This window comes from Prosopis cineraria, unplaced genomic scaffold (genome assembly GCF_029017545.1).
Source record: "Prosopis cineraria cultivar Desert tree isolate PC_DT_omini unplaced genomic scaffold, ASM2901754v1 PC13, whole genome shotgun sequence".
Taxonomy (NCBI): Eukaryota; Viridiplantae; Streptophyta; class Magnoliopsida; order Fabales; family Fabaceae; genus Prosopis; species Prosopis cineraria.
Window position 1 is genome coordinate 8,309,688 of NW_026555344.1, and position 16,962 is coordinate 8,326,649.

The following is a 16,962-nucleotide window of genomic DNA, read 5'->3' on the forward strand; positions in this document are numbered from 1 at the left end:
CGACTCAAAATATTTATTTATTTATTTATTTTACTTATTTAATTTTTGTCAAAATTTAATTATTTTATAATGTTTATTTTTATTTAATTTTCACATATATTATATTATTTTTTATGTTCATCATGAATGTCTTTTATAATCTCAATTTTCTAATTATTTAAATATTTAAAATTGATTTTTTACTTTATATCATGTGAAAATAATAAATAATTTTTAATTACATACAACTTAAAAAATTATTACTTCAAATTCTAACATTTTTTATAAATAATTCATTTTAAATAATTTTAATTATATTTTGTATTGTTAATATTTTTGTATTTAAATTTTTTTAAAAAAAATTCGAGCATTGGGCCAAAAGCTCAAAACTTGAGCTAGCATTCAGGAGGCCCAATGCCTGAATGCGTACATAGAGTCGGGCATCAGGCTAAGGTGAAGCCCGACTTGACTCATATACACCCCTACTCGTCTCCTTGTGAGTCCGCCCCTGTGTTTATGCATGTATGTGTAGCGTTCTTCATGTATGGGGCTTCATTTCCAGTCATTACTCATTATATTAGATTATTTAATTAAGAAAAATATCAATGAAAGATTTTTAAAAGAATTTAATATTTGATGAGAACCTGGACGGATCAAATACTCATTAAAACAAGAATTTTACTTTATCAATTGTTAATGTTTACTTATCCATTAGCAATCCTTTTGTAAAATTAAATTATTTTCAAGGTCCTTTACTTATATTCTCCCTTTTAAATATTTGCCTTTCAACTTTTTCTTGTTATTAAAAAAATCTACCAATCAACTTATATTTGGCCCAGCTAAATTAAACGTGGGCCAAAAAATTTCTAAGGGCCTTTAATTTGGAAATCGGGCTTTTAAAAAGTGCTTTTCAAACTTTTTAAAAATTAAAAGTTATTTGAGTATCAAATTTATGCTCAAAACATATGGAAAGTTTGCTTGAAAAACTGTTAAAAGTGCATTTGCTCAATATAAAACGATCTAGCTTTTGAAAGTGAATTAGAGTGCTGGGCATTTAATGAGAAAATTAAAAATATGCACCTCATTTTTTATTTGACCATATTACCTTTGATTAGTATCCCTGGTTAATGTTCCTGAACAATTAGTTATATTAATTTTCAATATTAATGTATATAGAACTATTTATATAATTTTTGTCTAATATATTAAATTATATATTTTTATTTTACCATTTGACATATTAAATTCTATATCATTTAAAATTATATATATTTTCTAAATAGTTTTAATATACAATATTAGAATAATAAAAATTACAAATCATAAAAATAATATTTTTTCGATAATAATATATTCAAAAACACTTTAATTATATGACTCTACATAATTTTTTGTTTACCAAACTGAATTTTTAAAAAATTATATCCAAACCTTGTTCACAAATATATACTCAATCCGTTAAAAAATATAACGTATTTTTAATCAAATTTTACCTCCCTATAAAGTAGTTACCTACTTTCAAACTAACCTTATCTTTTTATATTTACCCTTATTAAATACCTTATAATAAATATAAAATCATTATCAATAGGGGCACTTTTGAAAAAAGGCAATGATTATATTTCAAAAGACTAGAAATACCTTACATTTTTAAACGTCCAACTCCTCAAAAAATATCTTACATTTTTTAACAGAGGGAGTGCATTTACATATATATAGACACAAAATTTGTTACAATAATTGAATTTTATTAAATTAGTTATTTTAAAATAATTTTTGACAAATTTACTTTTAACCAACAGAAAACCTAAGGCACACTACTTTTCTCAAAAATTACTGTTTTTAAATTTTCACTAGTTTTTGTGTAATATTATCTGAAATTTTAGCAGGCGTATATGTAATCTATTTATATTTGTTTGTGTGTTAATAAACTAATTATTAAAAGACTGCGAATCTTTCAAAATCAAAAGACAGAGAAAAAATAGTGTGTCATGACGATGATTATTCTTCTATGAGAAGTTTTCCAAGTAAGTGTACGGCAAGGAAAAAAACATTATAAACTTTATAAATTAAATTTGAAAAACATTATAAACATGATGTATATCCCCCACACTGACACAAACATGATGTGGGACTTTTTAAGAAAAAAATTGGGATAAAAAAATTTCATCGTTGAACTTTGTGTTTGATATTATTTAAAACTTTATTTAAAAAATTGGAGCAGTTGCGCGTAACTACTTGATATTTATTTATGTGATAATTAACAAATTATTAAAAGATAGTGAAAATAAGAGTTCTATGAAGATTCCAAGTACGGCTGAATAATTGATAAAATATTGGCGCGTGATTTAGATGGGATTGAAATTTTAAAAAAAAATTATTATACTCTAACAACTCACTTCAATTTTTGTCACATCTGATCCATCCATGTCAAGTATCTCTTTGTGAAATTTTGATGTAGACTCTTTGTGAAATTTTGATGTAGACCATATAAATAAAGAAATAAATAAATAAATTATTATTATTATTATTATTATTATTATTATTATTATTATTTTATAGTTAATTTACTATTGGTTAATTTTTCTTACTTGCTTGTTAAGTTTAATAAAAATAAATAAATTCCAGTAAAAGATATAGGCCAATTTTTAAATGAAATTGATTATAAGTACTGCCTCCATTAAAAAAGATAAGACATTTTTAATCGAATCTAATCCTTCAATAAAGTAGTTATCTACTCTCAAATTAATCCTATCTTTTTATATTTACCCTTATAAAATACTCTATCATAAATATAAAGTCATTATCAATAGTAATACTTTTAAAAAAAGGCAATGATTACATCTTAAAAGACTCTTACATTTTTTTAACATTCAATTCTTTAAAAAATGCCTTATATTTTTGAATGGAAGGAGAATACATTATAAAAAAAATTAATAAATTGAATTAATTAATCATAAGCTATTTGACAGCAAAAGTTGGAAAAATTATACTGAAATGTCTAATTAATAACATCTAATATTCATCGTGAAAGACTATAATAGTTCTAATTAGACTGACTAAAGAATCATCAATCTATCTCAAAGCTTGGCGGAAATAATAGCATGGGATGATGAAGTTAATTTCTGAAGAACGAAAAGATAAAAAGAAATAAATAAAATGAAAAAAATTAAGAAAATGATTTTTTTTTGGGTGATCGAAGCGATATAAATATTGATAAAAATATTTCTAGATAGGATTAATTAAAGAAGCAGAAGGAGAAAACGGAACTTAATTTACCATAATTTCCAAATATGCACTCAGTTTGATAAATTGTACAGAAAGTCTCCTTAATACATAAGCAACATCAATTAACAGTAAACTTTGGCAAAATAATAATAATAATAACAGCGAAAATAATATTTTTCTCATCCAAAATCAGGTCAATAGAGTATATGTGTATACATATGATATACTTCATCTGTTTTAAATTATAAAACAATTTAAGATACGATTATTAATAAAATTTAATAATAACACTTTACATATTTACATTTTCAGAAAAATATAAAATTTTAAAAATACTCTTAATTTAATTTTCAATTTATAATATTTTAATTTTATTTTTAATTGAAGGAGAATATTAAACAAATATTATTAATAAAATTTTATTATTATCAATTTGTCTCATATTTTAGGATAATAAAATTTTTCTAAAGTTATTTTATAACTTGAGACAGAGAAAATATAATAATAGCTATCCACATAATGTTCCACCGATATGAAGTATGAAGTATCATCATTCTTTTGTTTTAATTTATATATTGGATGAATCAAAGTAAGTTCAGTCTCAATGAAATCAGTTTTGAGGCAATATAGCAAATGCAACATTTTTTGATGTTTTATTATAAATATTTTCCTATACATATTCTATAGGTGAATTTTCATATTAAAAAAAAAACAATATGACGATACCGTATACAATCGACATTGTACCTTGAGTCCGTGCGTACGTAAGTTAAGCAATTTACTTTATAAACAGCATTACATTTCACTCGAAACCATGGCAACATTGAAAAATATTTCTTTACCATATTTTAATATTTTATATGTTATTGACAAGTTTTTTTCCATACATTTGACGCTGACAGTTAAATAAGTATAAATTGTTCCATTCTTCTAGAAGAATTCAAAAGTTTACGTTTGAATCATTGTTAAAATATTGTGTGTGAGCTGGCTGTAATTAAACAAGGTTGGGCCCTAATAAATAATTAGATTTTTTTTTGTTACAAAAATGACGTATCAAATTAAAATGGAAAAATATCATCTAAGAACCCTTAAAGAGTTTTTATACAAGAAGGATCTTAAATATCTAAAATTTCACTGCACCCAAAGTACTTATCTAAAAATAAGATCTTATGAAAGAAAGACCAGATTACACCTAAAATTTTATGGAGTATAAATAACTACTATTTGAGTTTTGAAAATTAATCATACTAATTAACAACAACCTATTCAAAAATGAACAAGTGACTATAATTGATAACACATGTTTAATTGTACAAATGTTAATCTTACATAAACAAATATCTATTTAGGTTTTGACAATTAATCATATATAATTAATAACATCCCATTCAAAATTCACAAGTAACTACAACTAATAGCACATATTCAATTGTATAAGTGTTGGTCTTGCATAAATAAGTATTCATTCAAATTTTAACGTACAGTTAATCATAAGTATAACAACAATCCATTAAAATATTAAACTTTAGGTCTTTTCCTATAAAATCTTACTTTTCATATAGGTTCCAAGGGAGTGTAGTGAATTTTCAGGTTTTTAAGGTCTTTTTGTTGATATAAAAACTCTAAAGAGATCCACAGATGATATTTTCCCAGTTAAAGTCAAGTATTTAAGTAATATGTATATCTTATTTAAAAAAATAATTTTTCTTGCGAATTATTTTATTTCTGAGAGATATTTGGCTGAAAAAATTGCTTTATTAATTTAAGGAATTTTTTTTTTTTTGGAATACCATGCCACAAGAGATCAATATGCTTGTGGTCCTGGTTTTAATTTCACGGAGTTTGTTTGGCTGGTAAGACGAGACCTATGAAATGACTATGAATTTTAAATCAAAGGGAGGCAGCCACTGGAGATTTATTCATGGAGAAAATATCATTTAAAGATCACTGAAAATATTTAATATCAAACAAAGACTAAAAAAATTTTAAAATATTATTACAAGATGAATGGACTAATTTGAAAAATAATTTCAGATAAAAAAAGACAATTATATCTCTGCTTTTTTTAAAAAAAAAAGTTTCACCATTGCCTACGCCGACGTCGGCCACCAAACCGCTATCGATGAGCGGAAGGTTATTGGAGTTACTGCATTGTAACGCCATTAAACTAAGCTCTTTTGGATTTTTAAATTTGTTAAACAGTGAATGATTTTTTTGTTAAATATAAATAGATATTTGTTAATTAACGAATAATGACTATTGTCATGTATGACCTATACTTGTCCCTTCTCACAGTCAAACTCTTTCAGATTTTTAAATTTATCAATAAGCTAATAATTTTTTGTTAAATATAAATGGGTACTTGTTAATTTACAAATAATTACTTGTTAATTATTTAAAAATTTAAAAATTTAGAAGACAACATATATTAAATTTTGCCATATATAACTAAATGGCCACTAGCAACAGGGGGGCTCCAGTCTGCAGCAGTTCGATGGCCCACTACGATGTAGGGTTTTTTTAAAAGCAAGGGTATTATTATCTTTTTTCATCTAAAATTATTTTTAAATTAGTCTCTTGATTTTACAATAATATTTTATAATATTTTAATTCTTATTTAATATTAAATGTCTTCAGTGGTCCTTAACATTACTATTCTTCCAAGCATTGCCCCAAATTAAATAACAAATAGATGAATTTTAACAAAAAAATAATAAAATGTTCATATTCTAATCTTAATCCACAAAGGGGAGAAAAACAACTTAATCCCTCTTATCTCTCCCTTACGAAACTTATATGATGAAGAACTTAAAGTTGCTAACTAATAATGATTTGTATAAATACAATATTAATGGTTATCTTTTTTTATTTTTAATGGACATAAACAATTCATCATGAATTAATATGTGCTTAAAAAATTCCTACACCTTGAAAGATGGAACATTAAAACTTCTAATATTAAAATTAAATTATCATTGTCCATGAGATTAGCAAGCTTTGAAAACGTGTTCGATGGAAACTGATCAATTGCACATAAGCAAATTATCACTGTGATATAGCTGGCCGTGAGAGGAAGATTCTTTTTTTGGACACAGTGGAAAGAAAAAGGGAAAATAGCAATTAAGGACTTTTATATAAAATTTAAATTAATTAAGGATTAGTTGTTATCAAAACTTGAATAAAAAACAAGTCTGAATAGATTGTTATTAATTTAAAATGAATTGTTATTAAAACTCAAATGGATATTTATTAATAAAAGCTTAATCTAAATCAACAAGTACCTATACAGGTTTTGATAATAAGTAATCTTTGATTAATATAAACTTTGGTCAATGTTCCTTGATTGTTATTTTACCAAAGAAAAATACAAGAAGAATAAAGCCAAACTACGTAATATCGTTATCCTGCAGCATGTCCATGGCTAGATCACCAGGAACCATGTGTAAACTTAAAGGTAGATCAAGAGCTCTCTTTGCGAAGAAATCTGCAGCTGAGTTCTCAGTTCTATCCACATGATGAGCCAGCAAGACCTGCCAATCACGTTGAAGCATTTGATTGAGCTGGCCGTGAGAGGATGACTCTTGTTGTATTCACTCTATATGAAGTGAATAGTTTCTATTTACCGAGTTGCAGTGAACATTAATTGAAATGAGTAATTTTCTCTGCGGCAAAGATTGATTTGGCCCGGAGCATGGGAATAAAGAAATTGGAAGTGGAAACTGATGCAGAAAATTTGTTTAAACAAATTATGCAGATAGAGAAGAAGGATGGTAGCAGATTGGTAGGGAAGATACATGGTTGGTTAAAAGGAGATTGGCCTGGGAAGTGAAGGTAAGAGTGGTTTGTTGGCAAAGTAACCAATATGCTGACACATTTGCTTTCGGTGGATGATTTAATGATTTGGCATGTGGCTCTCCTCTGTTAGTAAGGGATTTTATTTTTGTTGATATGGGGTGAGCTGTAGATTGTTATTACTTTGTAGTTTGGTTTTTTTGGGCTTTGGCCTCCTTTCTTACCAAAAAAAAAAATGTAAGAATTGTATTTTTGTAGATTGAGCCTTTCAAGAATTTTCAAGAGTTTAAAAACATTGTTTAGATGGTAAACTACGTGCTTCGTGAATCTCCATTTTCATGTGTTGGATCCTTTTATGTGGATATCATAAATCACGATCTGTTTTATATAATCCATATTTAATATTAGTTAATTATGCTTTAATCCCAAATTAAATAATTTTACGGTATTAAACAACATCAATTAATGTGAGTAAGGGTTTTGTTTATCAGACCTTTTCTCACGGCTGCATATTACTCCCATTTCCGTCAGTCAATTGTATAAATATATATATATATATATATATGTATGTATGTATGTATGTATGTATATGTATTGATTAAAGTCCTTAATTATTGTTCCTAATATAAGGACTTTTGTCTAAAACATTAATATTTTTTATAAATATCTTTTGCTTTGATATTTTCTAATTAATGAACTTTATTAGAGGTAATTTTGAAATCTAAAAAAAATTAACTAATGTAACTGAATTTTCTTTTGTTATCTACATGCATCCTCATAATCCTTTTTAAGACACAATCAGTCACTAAATATAAGCACTTTTAATCTCTTAATAGAAATTCAAACCTTAATTCATTAAGATTTGAGAGACTAGTTTTTTTTTTTTACTAAATCTAACATTTTTTTATAATTATAAATGAATTTTTTAATCTATTTAAAGTTGTTAATATTGTTAAAAGTATGTACTCATGGATAGGCTAATTTCAACACCATGATCGTTAATATTCATGTCCTCACACCCTTTTCCCTCTCTTGCATATCCGCTCGAGTAGTTTTGAAAATAAGCGTGTGGGTATTGTATCCTTCATTCCTTTGATAATTTGATTACATTATTGCTTCCAATGCAAGATTGAAGCTGACGAGACGTCTCCTTAATTTCTGTCATTTTTTTTCTTTTTAATTTCCCTTTTCAAACAAGTAGCCGTCAATCACGATTATATTCCTTCCAACACATTTCTACGTTTGCCAACTTGCATTATTTGGGATATGTATATTGTTAGCCAACTTAAAGAAAAAACAAAAACCCTTCAAATTTGGTGAGAGATCACAAAGTCAACTCTATCCTTTGACGTACACAGAGATCTGGAATGCTTATGTGTCTAGTTTCTTTACATGTTTGAATTCTACATAATATATTTACGTACGTACTGAAGCTATCAAGTCTTGCACAAGAGTCGAAAGCACTTGTTCTTGGTCAGGTCTCTCGACTTCTATATAACTCTTTCCCGCCAGTTCATAATAACCCATCTAGCTAGTCTCATTTGCGATTGCATGAAATAAAGTTTAGATCTTGTAGAGACCAATTTGAATCATCAAACTCTGATTCTGTAATTGTTCCCTCAGAAATGGACAACTTGAAGGCACCTTTCAAGGGCGTAGTTAATGATGTTCGAGGAAGAGCAAAGTGTTACAAACAAGACTGGATTTCCGGTCTCTGTTCAGGAATCGGGTATTTTAATTTAATTTCGTAATTACTTCATATTTTCAAAGGGTGTGTATATATATATGTATATGATGCCTTAGTTCAAATTTCTTAATTATTTCTTTCTTTTTTTTTTGTCCCATGACAGGATATTGGCTCCCACTACTTATATTTTCTTCGCTTCCGCTCTTCCTGTTATAGCATTCGGAGAGCAGCTCGATATAGACACAGGTTCTCCCTATGCAAAGCACACACACGCGTTCGAACTTACCCATTTTATTCAAGAATGTCTGTTATATATGTGTGTCACACTGCCAATATTACAGCAGTATGGAAAAAAAAAATTATTGCCTCCGTTAAACGGGGGAGCCATGGCCGGAAACTGGAGAAGAGAATAAATGGAAAAAAATAGTGGGAAGATGACACATTTTAACTAGAAATTTCAAGTCTGAGGCCGTATTCCCTCAATCAAGTGCATTCCCATTTTTGGGACCAAGACATATGAGCTTTCAGGGTTTTAAGTAAAACTAGCTAAATTTTGATACCAGATGTTAGGAATGACAAACGACAATCTAAATATGGGAGAAAGGACAAATGAGTAAAAAGTATTACAAGGGTATATGCCACATTTAATTAATTCAAAACATCAAAGTTCAAGTTTATAATTAGGTCATTTATTTCTCCTTTATTATATATCAGTTTTTTACTAAATTAGAGGGGCAAATACTGATGGCTTGAGATTATAAGTAGAATTGAACCCGTGATCTCCCACTTATAGGGGAGTTTACATGTTAGGGCTACAAGGCTATAGGCTTATTAAACCCAACTTCATCTATATTTTCACATTGACTTAAGTTCACTCACACTAAAATAATCATTTTCTCATACACATATGTACAAGATTTGATATATCGGTCCTCTTCATATATATATATATATATATATATGTATGTTTGAACTTTCATTTGTGCATCATATTTTGTGCATGTCTTAGATTGGGTATTTAATTTTTTTAATATCTGGTGGTTTTGTTTGAAGATGGAAGCTTGAGCCCAGTAGAAACACTGGCTTCAAGTGCTATATGTGGAATCATACACTCAGTCATTGGAGGCCAACCCCTAATAATATTAGGAGTTGCAGAGCCCACTATCGTCATGTACATTTACATGTACAATTTTGCCAGAGATAGAGAGGGTTTGGGACCAGAGCTTTTCTTAGCTTGGGCTGGATGGTAAGAATGAATTCCTTTTACATACATACATACATATATATATATGTAGTAAATATTTATCATTAACATATGCAGTTCACCTTACAAATCTTATTAGCACGTTTTAAGTTCATGCGAGATTATTTATGAATTCTTTTCAGGACTTGCGTTTGGACGGCTCTGATGTTGTTTCTTCTAGCAATATTCAATGTTGGTGCACTTGTACATAGATTCACCAGGATTGCTAGCGAGCTTTTTGCCATGTTGATAGCAATCTTGTTCATTCAAGAGGCAATCAAGGTTAATAATATTTGATGCGCGCGCGCGCGAGTATTTAGCATCAGATACAAAATCAAGGTTGAAGAGCTTGAACTTGATTTTTCTAAAAATGCAGGGAATGGTGAGTGAGTTTAAGGTTCCTAAACGCGGGTTCCAAGGACCAGAATTAGAGAAAAGCAAATTTCAGTGGCTTTATGCAAATGGATTATTGGGAATCATATTCTCCTTTGGCCTTCTCTTTTCTTCTCTCAAGATCAGGAAAGCTAGATCATGGTTATACGGCACTGGTAATTAATTTGTCATCATCAAGTTAATTAATTGTTCACTATGAATCACATACAGATATTCTTAAACCTCGGGATGAGCCAATGAAACTAACATAGTAGTTTTCATAATTTGTGTATAGGGAAGTTAAGAAGTTTCTTGGCAGACTATGGGGTTCCATTAATGGTGGTTTTGTGGACAGCCTTATCTTTTTCAGCACCAAGTAAACTTCCCTCTGGAGTCCCTAGAAGGCTCATTGCTCCTCTTGCTTGGGAATCTACTTCTTTACACCATTGGAAAGTCGTCAAAGTAATCTATATATTGCACTTAAAATAATGATATAGTACAAATGATATTTTAAATACTAACTTGTTATTTGGTGCAGGATATGGTAAAGGTCCCACCTGCTTTCATTTTTGCTGCTATTATTCCTGCAATGATGATAGCAGGTCTTTACTTCTTCGATCACAGTGTTGCTTCTCAGTTAGCAGAGCAAAAGGAATTCAATCTGAAGAAACCTTCTGCTCATCATTATGACATGTTGTTGCTAGGATTCATGGTATGTGTATCACTATTTATGTTCTCTCTTGCATGGGAAAGTTATTATCATTTTGATTGTGTGAAACTATATCTTATCATCACTAATCCCTTGAAGAAATTTCCAGACTTTGCTTTGTGGGTTGAATGGTTTGCCACCTTGCAGTGCACTTCTTCCTCAATCCCCCATGCACACCAAAAGCCTTGCTGTTCTCAAGAAACAGGTGTGTCAATGAGATTACAATTTTTCTTTCAATGCTAATATACCTGTACCATATTACAGTACTTGGCCACAAGTTGGTGGCCGTACAACCTTTGTTTGATTGGGTAAATTTGGAATTAACAGTTGATTCGAAGGAAAATGGTGGAAAGTGCCAAAGAAAGCATAAAGAGCAAAGCAAGCAACTCTGAGATCTATGGAAATATGCAAGCAGCGTTCATAGAAATTGATAGAAGTCCAATTGTGAGTCATCAATTAGATTTTATTGATCCCATTTTTAATATAAAGTAACCTCCTTCCTCATGCTGACCACAAGATCCTGGTTTATAATTTGCAGACTAATTCAGTGGTGACAGAACTTAAGGACCTAAAAGAAGCAATCCTAAATGGGGAAGAAAAATTGGATAGTACATTTAACCCTGAGATCCATGTTGATGAACATCTGCCGATAAGAGTGAAAGAGCAAAGAGTGAGCAATTTCTTACAGGCAATACTTGTGGGAGCATCAGTGTTTGCTCTACCTCTCTTAAGGAAGATACCAACTTCAGTTCTGTGGGGTTACTTTGCTTACATGGCCATTGATAGTCTTCAGGGAAATCAATTCTGGGAAAGGATACTATATATCCTCATATCCCCTAATAGAAAATACAAGTAAGCCCAGTTTTTATAGAAAACCACAATCAATTCTCATTGGTAAAATTATATTGGACTAATTTTGTTGTTTGAAATTAATGATAGGGTGGTGGAGGGGGACCATGCTTCGCTTGTAGAGACAGTACCATTCAGAGCCATACTATTGTTCACGCTGTTCCAGTTTGTATATCTGTTGGTTTGCTTCGGAGTGACTTGGATTCCCAATGCAGGAATGTTGTTTCCTTTGCCCTTTTTCTTGCTCATCATAATAAGACAGTATATGTTACCCAAGTTATTCAAACCTCAGTATTTAAAAGAACTCGATGCTGCTGAATATGAACAAATTGTTGGCACTTCAAGGCTCTCCTTCCGCCACTCTTCCCGCCTCAATCTCCACCAGGTAACTCATGTAATTCATATGAATATGATCAGAAATCTCCGACATAAGTTAATTTGTAATTTCCTTTTGTGGGTTGTTACATATTAAAAGGATATGAAATCAACGAGCATGGAAGCAATGGAAATGGATGATGATGATGATGATGAGATATTAGACGAGGCTCTCACAGGTAGAGGAGAGTTAAAGGTCAAGGCTATTAGTTTCAGAGAGGACAGACATGCCCATGCACAGTTATTTCACAGAGATCAGTTCAACTTAAATATCAAAGCTATTAGCTTCAGAGACGAAAGACATGCCCGGGCACAGGTATTACAACAATTTATATATATATATATATATATATATATTATTTACTTAATTTTCTCATGAGAAGACTTACTTACCTGTAATTGTGTCTTTCATCTTTCTACATGCGAAGCGATTGCGATAAGCGTTTCCTGATGAAGTTATAATTGAAACGGATTCGCAGATTACAAAGGTCTCTGTTAGAAAAATTAAAGGCTATATATGAACAAGGCATTATTAATGGCGACTTTTCTATTTCCTGAAGATTAATACCTAGGAATTATTAGAGGACAGTGATGGAATTAAGGAGGTCAAGTTCTGTATTAAATATTAATGTAAATATATATAACCAATTTTTATAATATGTGAAAAGACCGCTATCTTTATATAATTTTGTGTTATATATGTACACGCGCGCGCGCGCGCGAATGATTGGATCATGTGTGCGTGTATTGATGTGTGCGTGTGTGTAGCTCTGAAATTTCGGGGTCCGACGTTGAAATAAGTTTGATGATCAATATATTTCGGCTAAAATAAAAGAATAAGCTGTAAAGAATTCATAGATGATCGATCAGACGATGAATATATTTCTGCTGAACGAAGTGGAAAAAATAATTAATAATGGAGTAAAAATATTAAGGACATCATTTTTGGGTATATCAGCTTAAACATTAACTGACGAAGATTAAAGACCTTTCAAGGATCAAAGGAAGTAAAAGGAGAAATTGAAGCTTGGCCATTGAGCCAATAAGTGAATATCAATATTGTCCAGTAAATCTCCTTAATTATTAGGGCTATTTGCTTTTTATGAGGATACATTAGTTAATGTGATTTTTAATTATTCCGTATTTCATCCTAAATAAAAAATTTTGATTGTTTTTCATGGTAAATATTAATGTCTGCTGGTTCTTCAGCAGTAACTTTATTTAAAAAATAATGAATTAAGGGAATTAGGTTTTTTCCGACCAGATTTATCAATATAACTTTGAAATCTTTCAAAAATAAATTTTGCCAAAAATTCAAGAAAAAAGCTTTGTAAAGAATATATAATAAAAAAATCAAGCTTTCATGATTCAGAAAAATGGTTGATAATAAAAATTAAAAGAAATTACTAATTTGTTCATATTTTTATCTACTATATATTACATATAGAGAAAAAAAGAGATAAATAGGAGTAAATAATGTTTATAAAGATATTTATTATTAAATGAAAAGGCATTTCGGGCGGGTGCAGGAAAGCAAAGGAATGCACAATGGAAAGATTGAAAGCAAAAGCTAAAATTGAAAAATTGAGGGGCCAATATAATAATTTTTTCCACAAAGCTATACCTCATTAACATTCGGGAACAACCCCGGCCCCTTGGATTGAGCCGATAAGCGACCATCAATGTTGTCCCGTTGTCTCCTTAATTAGGGCTATTTTGCTTTTGATGAGGGTACGTTAGTTAATGTGATTTTTAATTATTCAGTATTTCATCCTAAATACATTTTTTTGTGTTTGTTTCATGATAAGTATTAATCTCTACAGGTTCCATTAAATTTTAAATTTTTAAAAAAAAAAAACTTATGAATTAAAGGAATTAGGTGGCAAATTGACCATTATGCTACCAAAAAAAAATTATTTTTCAAAATACTATACTTTTAAAAATATTCACTAACGTGCTAAAAAATATTTCTTCTATTAAAAAATATAATGTATTTTTTGAAAAGTTGTATATTTAATAATGTAAAGCATTTTTAATTTTTTGAGGTATAATTATTACTTTTTTTAAAAGTATCTCTATTGATAATGAATTTTTATTTATTGTAGGTTATTTAATAGAAATAAATATAAAAAAATAGAGTTAGTTTAAAACTTAAAAATAGATAATTATTTTATTGAGGAATGAGATTTGATTGAAAATACTTTATATTTTTTTTTTGCTGAATCCCAATTTTTTTTGGTCAGATACATGCAGAATTTGGTTTTTATCTTACTGAGATTAGTACAATTAAAAAGGAAGATATCAGAATGTTGCCATCTCCTTTTTTTTTCTCTCCTCACACATAATCCTCCATTTTATTTTTCTCTCCCGTTCCCCTGCTCCTATTTCTTTGTGTCAGAAAAGTAAAAACGGTACGGAACATTCAAGCAAAAACAAAAACAAAAACAAAAGAAAATAGCTCGGAGCATATTCTTGACAATGGAAATTGGTTTTCTGACATATCAATTTGATCATATATGCTCTCTCAGTCTTTCCAGTTCAGAGTAATAAAAAGGAGAAATTGCCTTCACTTTATTTTTTATAAAATGTTGCCATTGGGATGTGACACCATGCTGCAATAGTCTGCAAGATGTAATATTGCATGTGCATGAGAATATATAGTGTCAAGTCTTAAATTCAGAAGATTCTTGTGGTGTCTTGTTCGTCAGCATGTGTACTTTTTTCTCTCCTCTTGTTTCGTGCATTCACAATTAGGAAGCTTTAAATATGAATATAGACTGCACAACTAATACATAAGTTCTCTTTCCCCTTTTCATCATCTTCCAATGTCTGCATCCTTTTTTTTCCTCTGCTTCAAATTTTTGTGAGTGTTGTGTCTATCTCTCTTTTAACTCTAAAAGATTTTTCTCATTTTGACATCATATTTAAGAAAATAAGCACATTTATTATATAATTTAATATTTTGATTATGATAAAAAATATTTTTATTTTTTATGTATGTTTAAATTTTTTTATGCAAGTGAATGTTTATCTTATCGTAATGTTGCATTTTTGTCATTCAACTCGTTAAAATCATGGACTTTATATTTTTAGGTAATATTATCTGTTCAACTTGATTATCAAAACGCTATTGTTTCTCACTTGTCTAAACTCGCGAGTCAGTCCTTTGAACTCACTTGAGTTGCACTTACGCGATGCTTCAATGCGAGTTGATCAATTGGTTTGATAACAAGATTTTCAAATTTCAACGACGAGCAAGAAAGGCTTGACCCAACCCTTCTCATAAAGGTCCTGACCACCGCCCCAGCAAATGCTTTTTATTTTAACACTGCTACTGCTAAATTATATACTATATAAGAAACTATATTTGTGATACTTACAATATAACTAAATGTCAGTAATATAAAATTTATCAGAAAAAACCAAATATATCACAAGTTGTATGCAATAAATAAATATAAAGTTTTAATATTTTGTGAAATTAAAAAAGATAATTTTTTATAAAAATGTTATGCATATTATTATCCATGAATCATACTATTTGTCAAATTGTTTTTTAATAATTCCAAAAAAATATCATCAATACAATTTATATAAATAAAAATAGTTATAATTATTGGTATGAAAAGGTCGTCATTATTTATTTACTAATAATGCTTTTGTTTACATACTGTCATTATTTGCTGGTCAAACAAACATAAAGCCATTATTTATATATTTTTTAAATATGAATATTTTAGTTCAGATATACAAAGATGGTTTTCTAATTTATTATGAGATATAAATGATACGTTTTAAAATTGTTCCATGATACTTTAGTCTATAATTATTTTTAAGGTAAAAATAATTAATAATTATCTTTACCAACAAAAAAGACACATAATTTTATGTAAGGTTAGTAAATCTAGCAAAAAAAAATCACCAACCATTTTATATACACATAATCTTTCGGTAAAAAAAAAATACAGATAGTTTTAATAAGTTGTTATGTTTTTACAAGTGACTTCTTTTAAAAAATTTGAATAGATTAATTCAAATATGCTAAGAAACTTATCTTAATATTTTAAAAAATTATTTTTTAAAAATTTTTTTTACTATCTAATGATGATTTAGCCTTTAATCATTATTTTTGATAAAAAAAATCTAAACATAATTTTAGAAGAAAATGAAAAAAATTACTGTTAATGTAAACAAAAAAAAAACAAGGTTTGATATATATTTATTTATATAAAAAAAAAGGAGAAAAGAAAAGGGATCCAGTCAATGACGGTGGCAACATCACTTCCTCGCATGAGTGAGATTCAGAGTTCGAACCCTGCTTTGACACGCGTTCGCGTGAGTTGCGTTTCATTTCAATTGATCATTTCAGAAAAATAAAAAAATGAAAAGAAGAAAAGAGATTATGGGAAGTTGGGTCGGAATGGAGCACGGGAGGGGAAAAGTGGGGAAAGCGTCAGAACTCAGAAGGCGCATTTTGCAGAAGAAAAGTGGCTACAGTGATCCACCCACTGGCTCTCTGCCATGCCCACAACTTGTCACCCAACTCTCCATTAACCCCTCACTTCCTTTTTTTTTTTTTTGGTTTTTAAATTATTTTACTCCATTTAAAATTTTGGCATAGCTATGCTCTGATCATCACTCAAAATTTATGTGATGAGTTGGATCTTGCAGATCATCGTCAGGGCTCACATTAATGATGAGATTGGAACTCATATCCTTATGTTATAT

At 29.2% G+C, this 16,962-nt stretch overlaps 1 protein-coding gene across 1 annotated transcript; it reads left to right on the top strand.

The window, feature by feature from the left end:
• The first annotated feature begins 8,624 nt into the window (after positions 1–8,624).
• On the top strand, positions 8,625–12,846 carry LOC129291778 (boron transporter 4-like). Its single transcript, XM_054929304.1, has 13 exons — positions 8,625–8,728; positions 8,850–8,932; positions 9,740–9,932; positions 10,073–10,211; positions 10,306–10,477; positions 10,597–10,763; positions 10,840–11,013; positions 11,120–11,215; positions 11,338–11,454; positions 11,549–11,862; positions 11,950–12,244; positions 12,335–12,550; positions 12,663–12,846. Exons 1-13 carry the CDS (start codon positions 8,625–8,627, stop codon positions 12,672–12,674), a joined length of 2,082 nt encoding a protein of 693 aa, XP_054785279.1. The 3' UTR covers positions 12,675–12,846.
• The last annotated feature ends 4,116 nt before the right edge of the window (positions 12,847–16,962 follow it).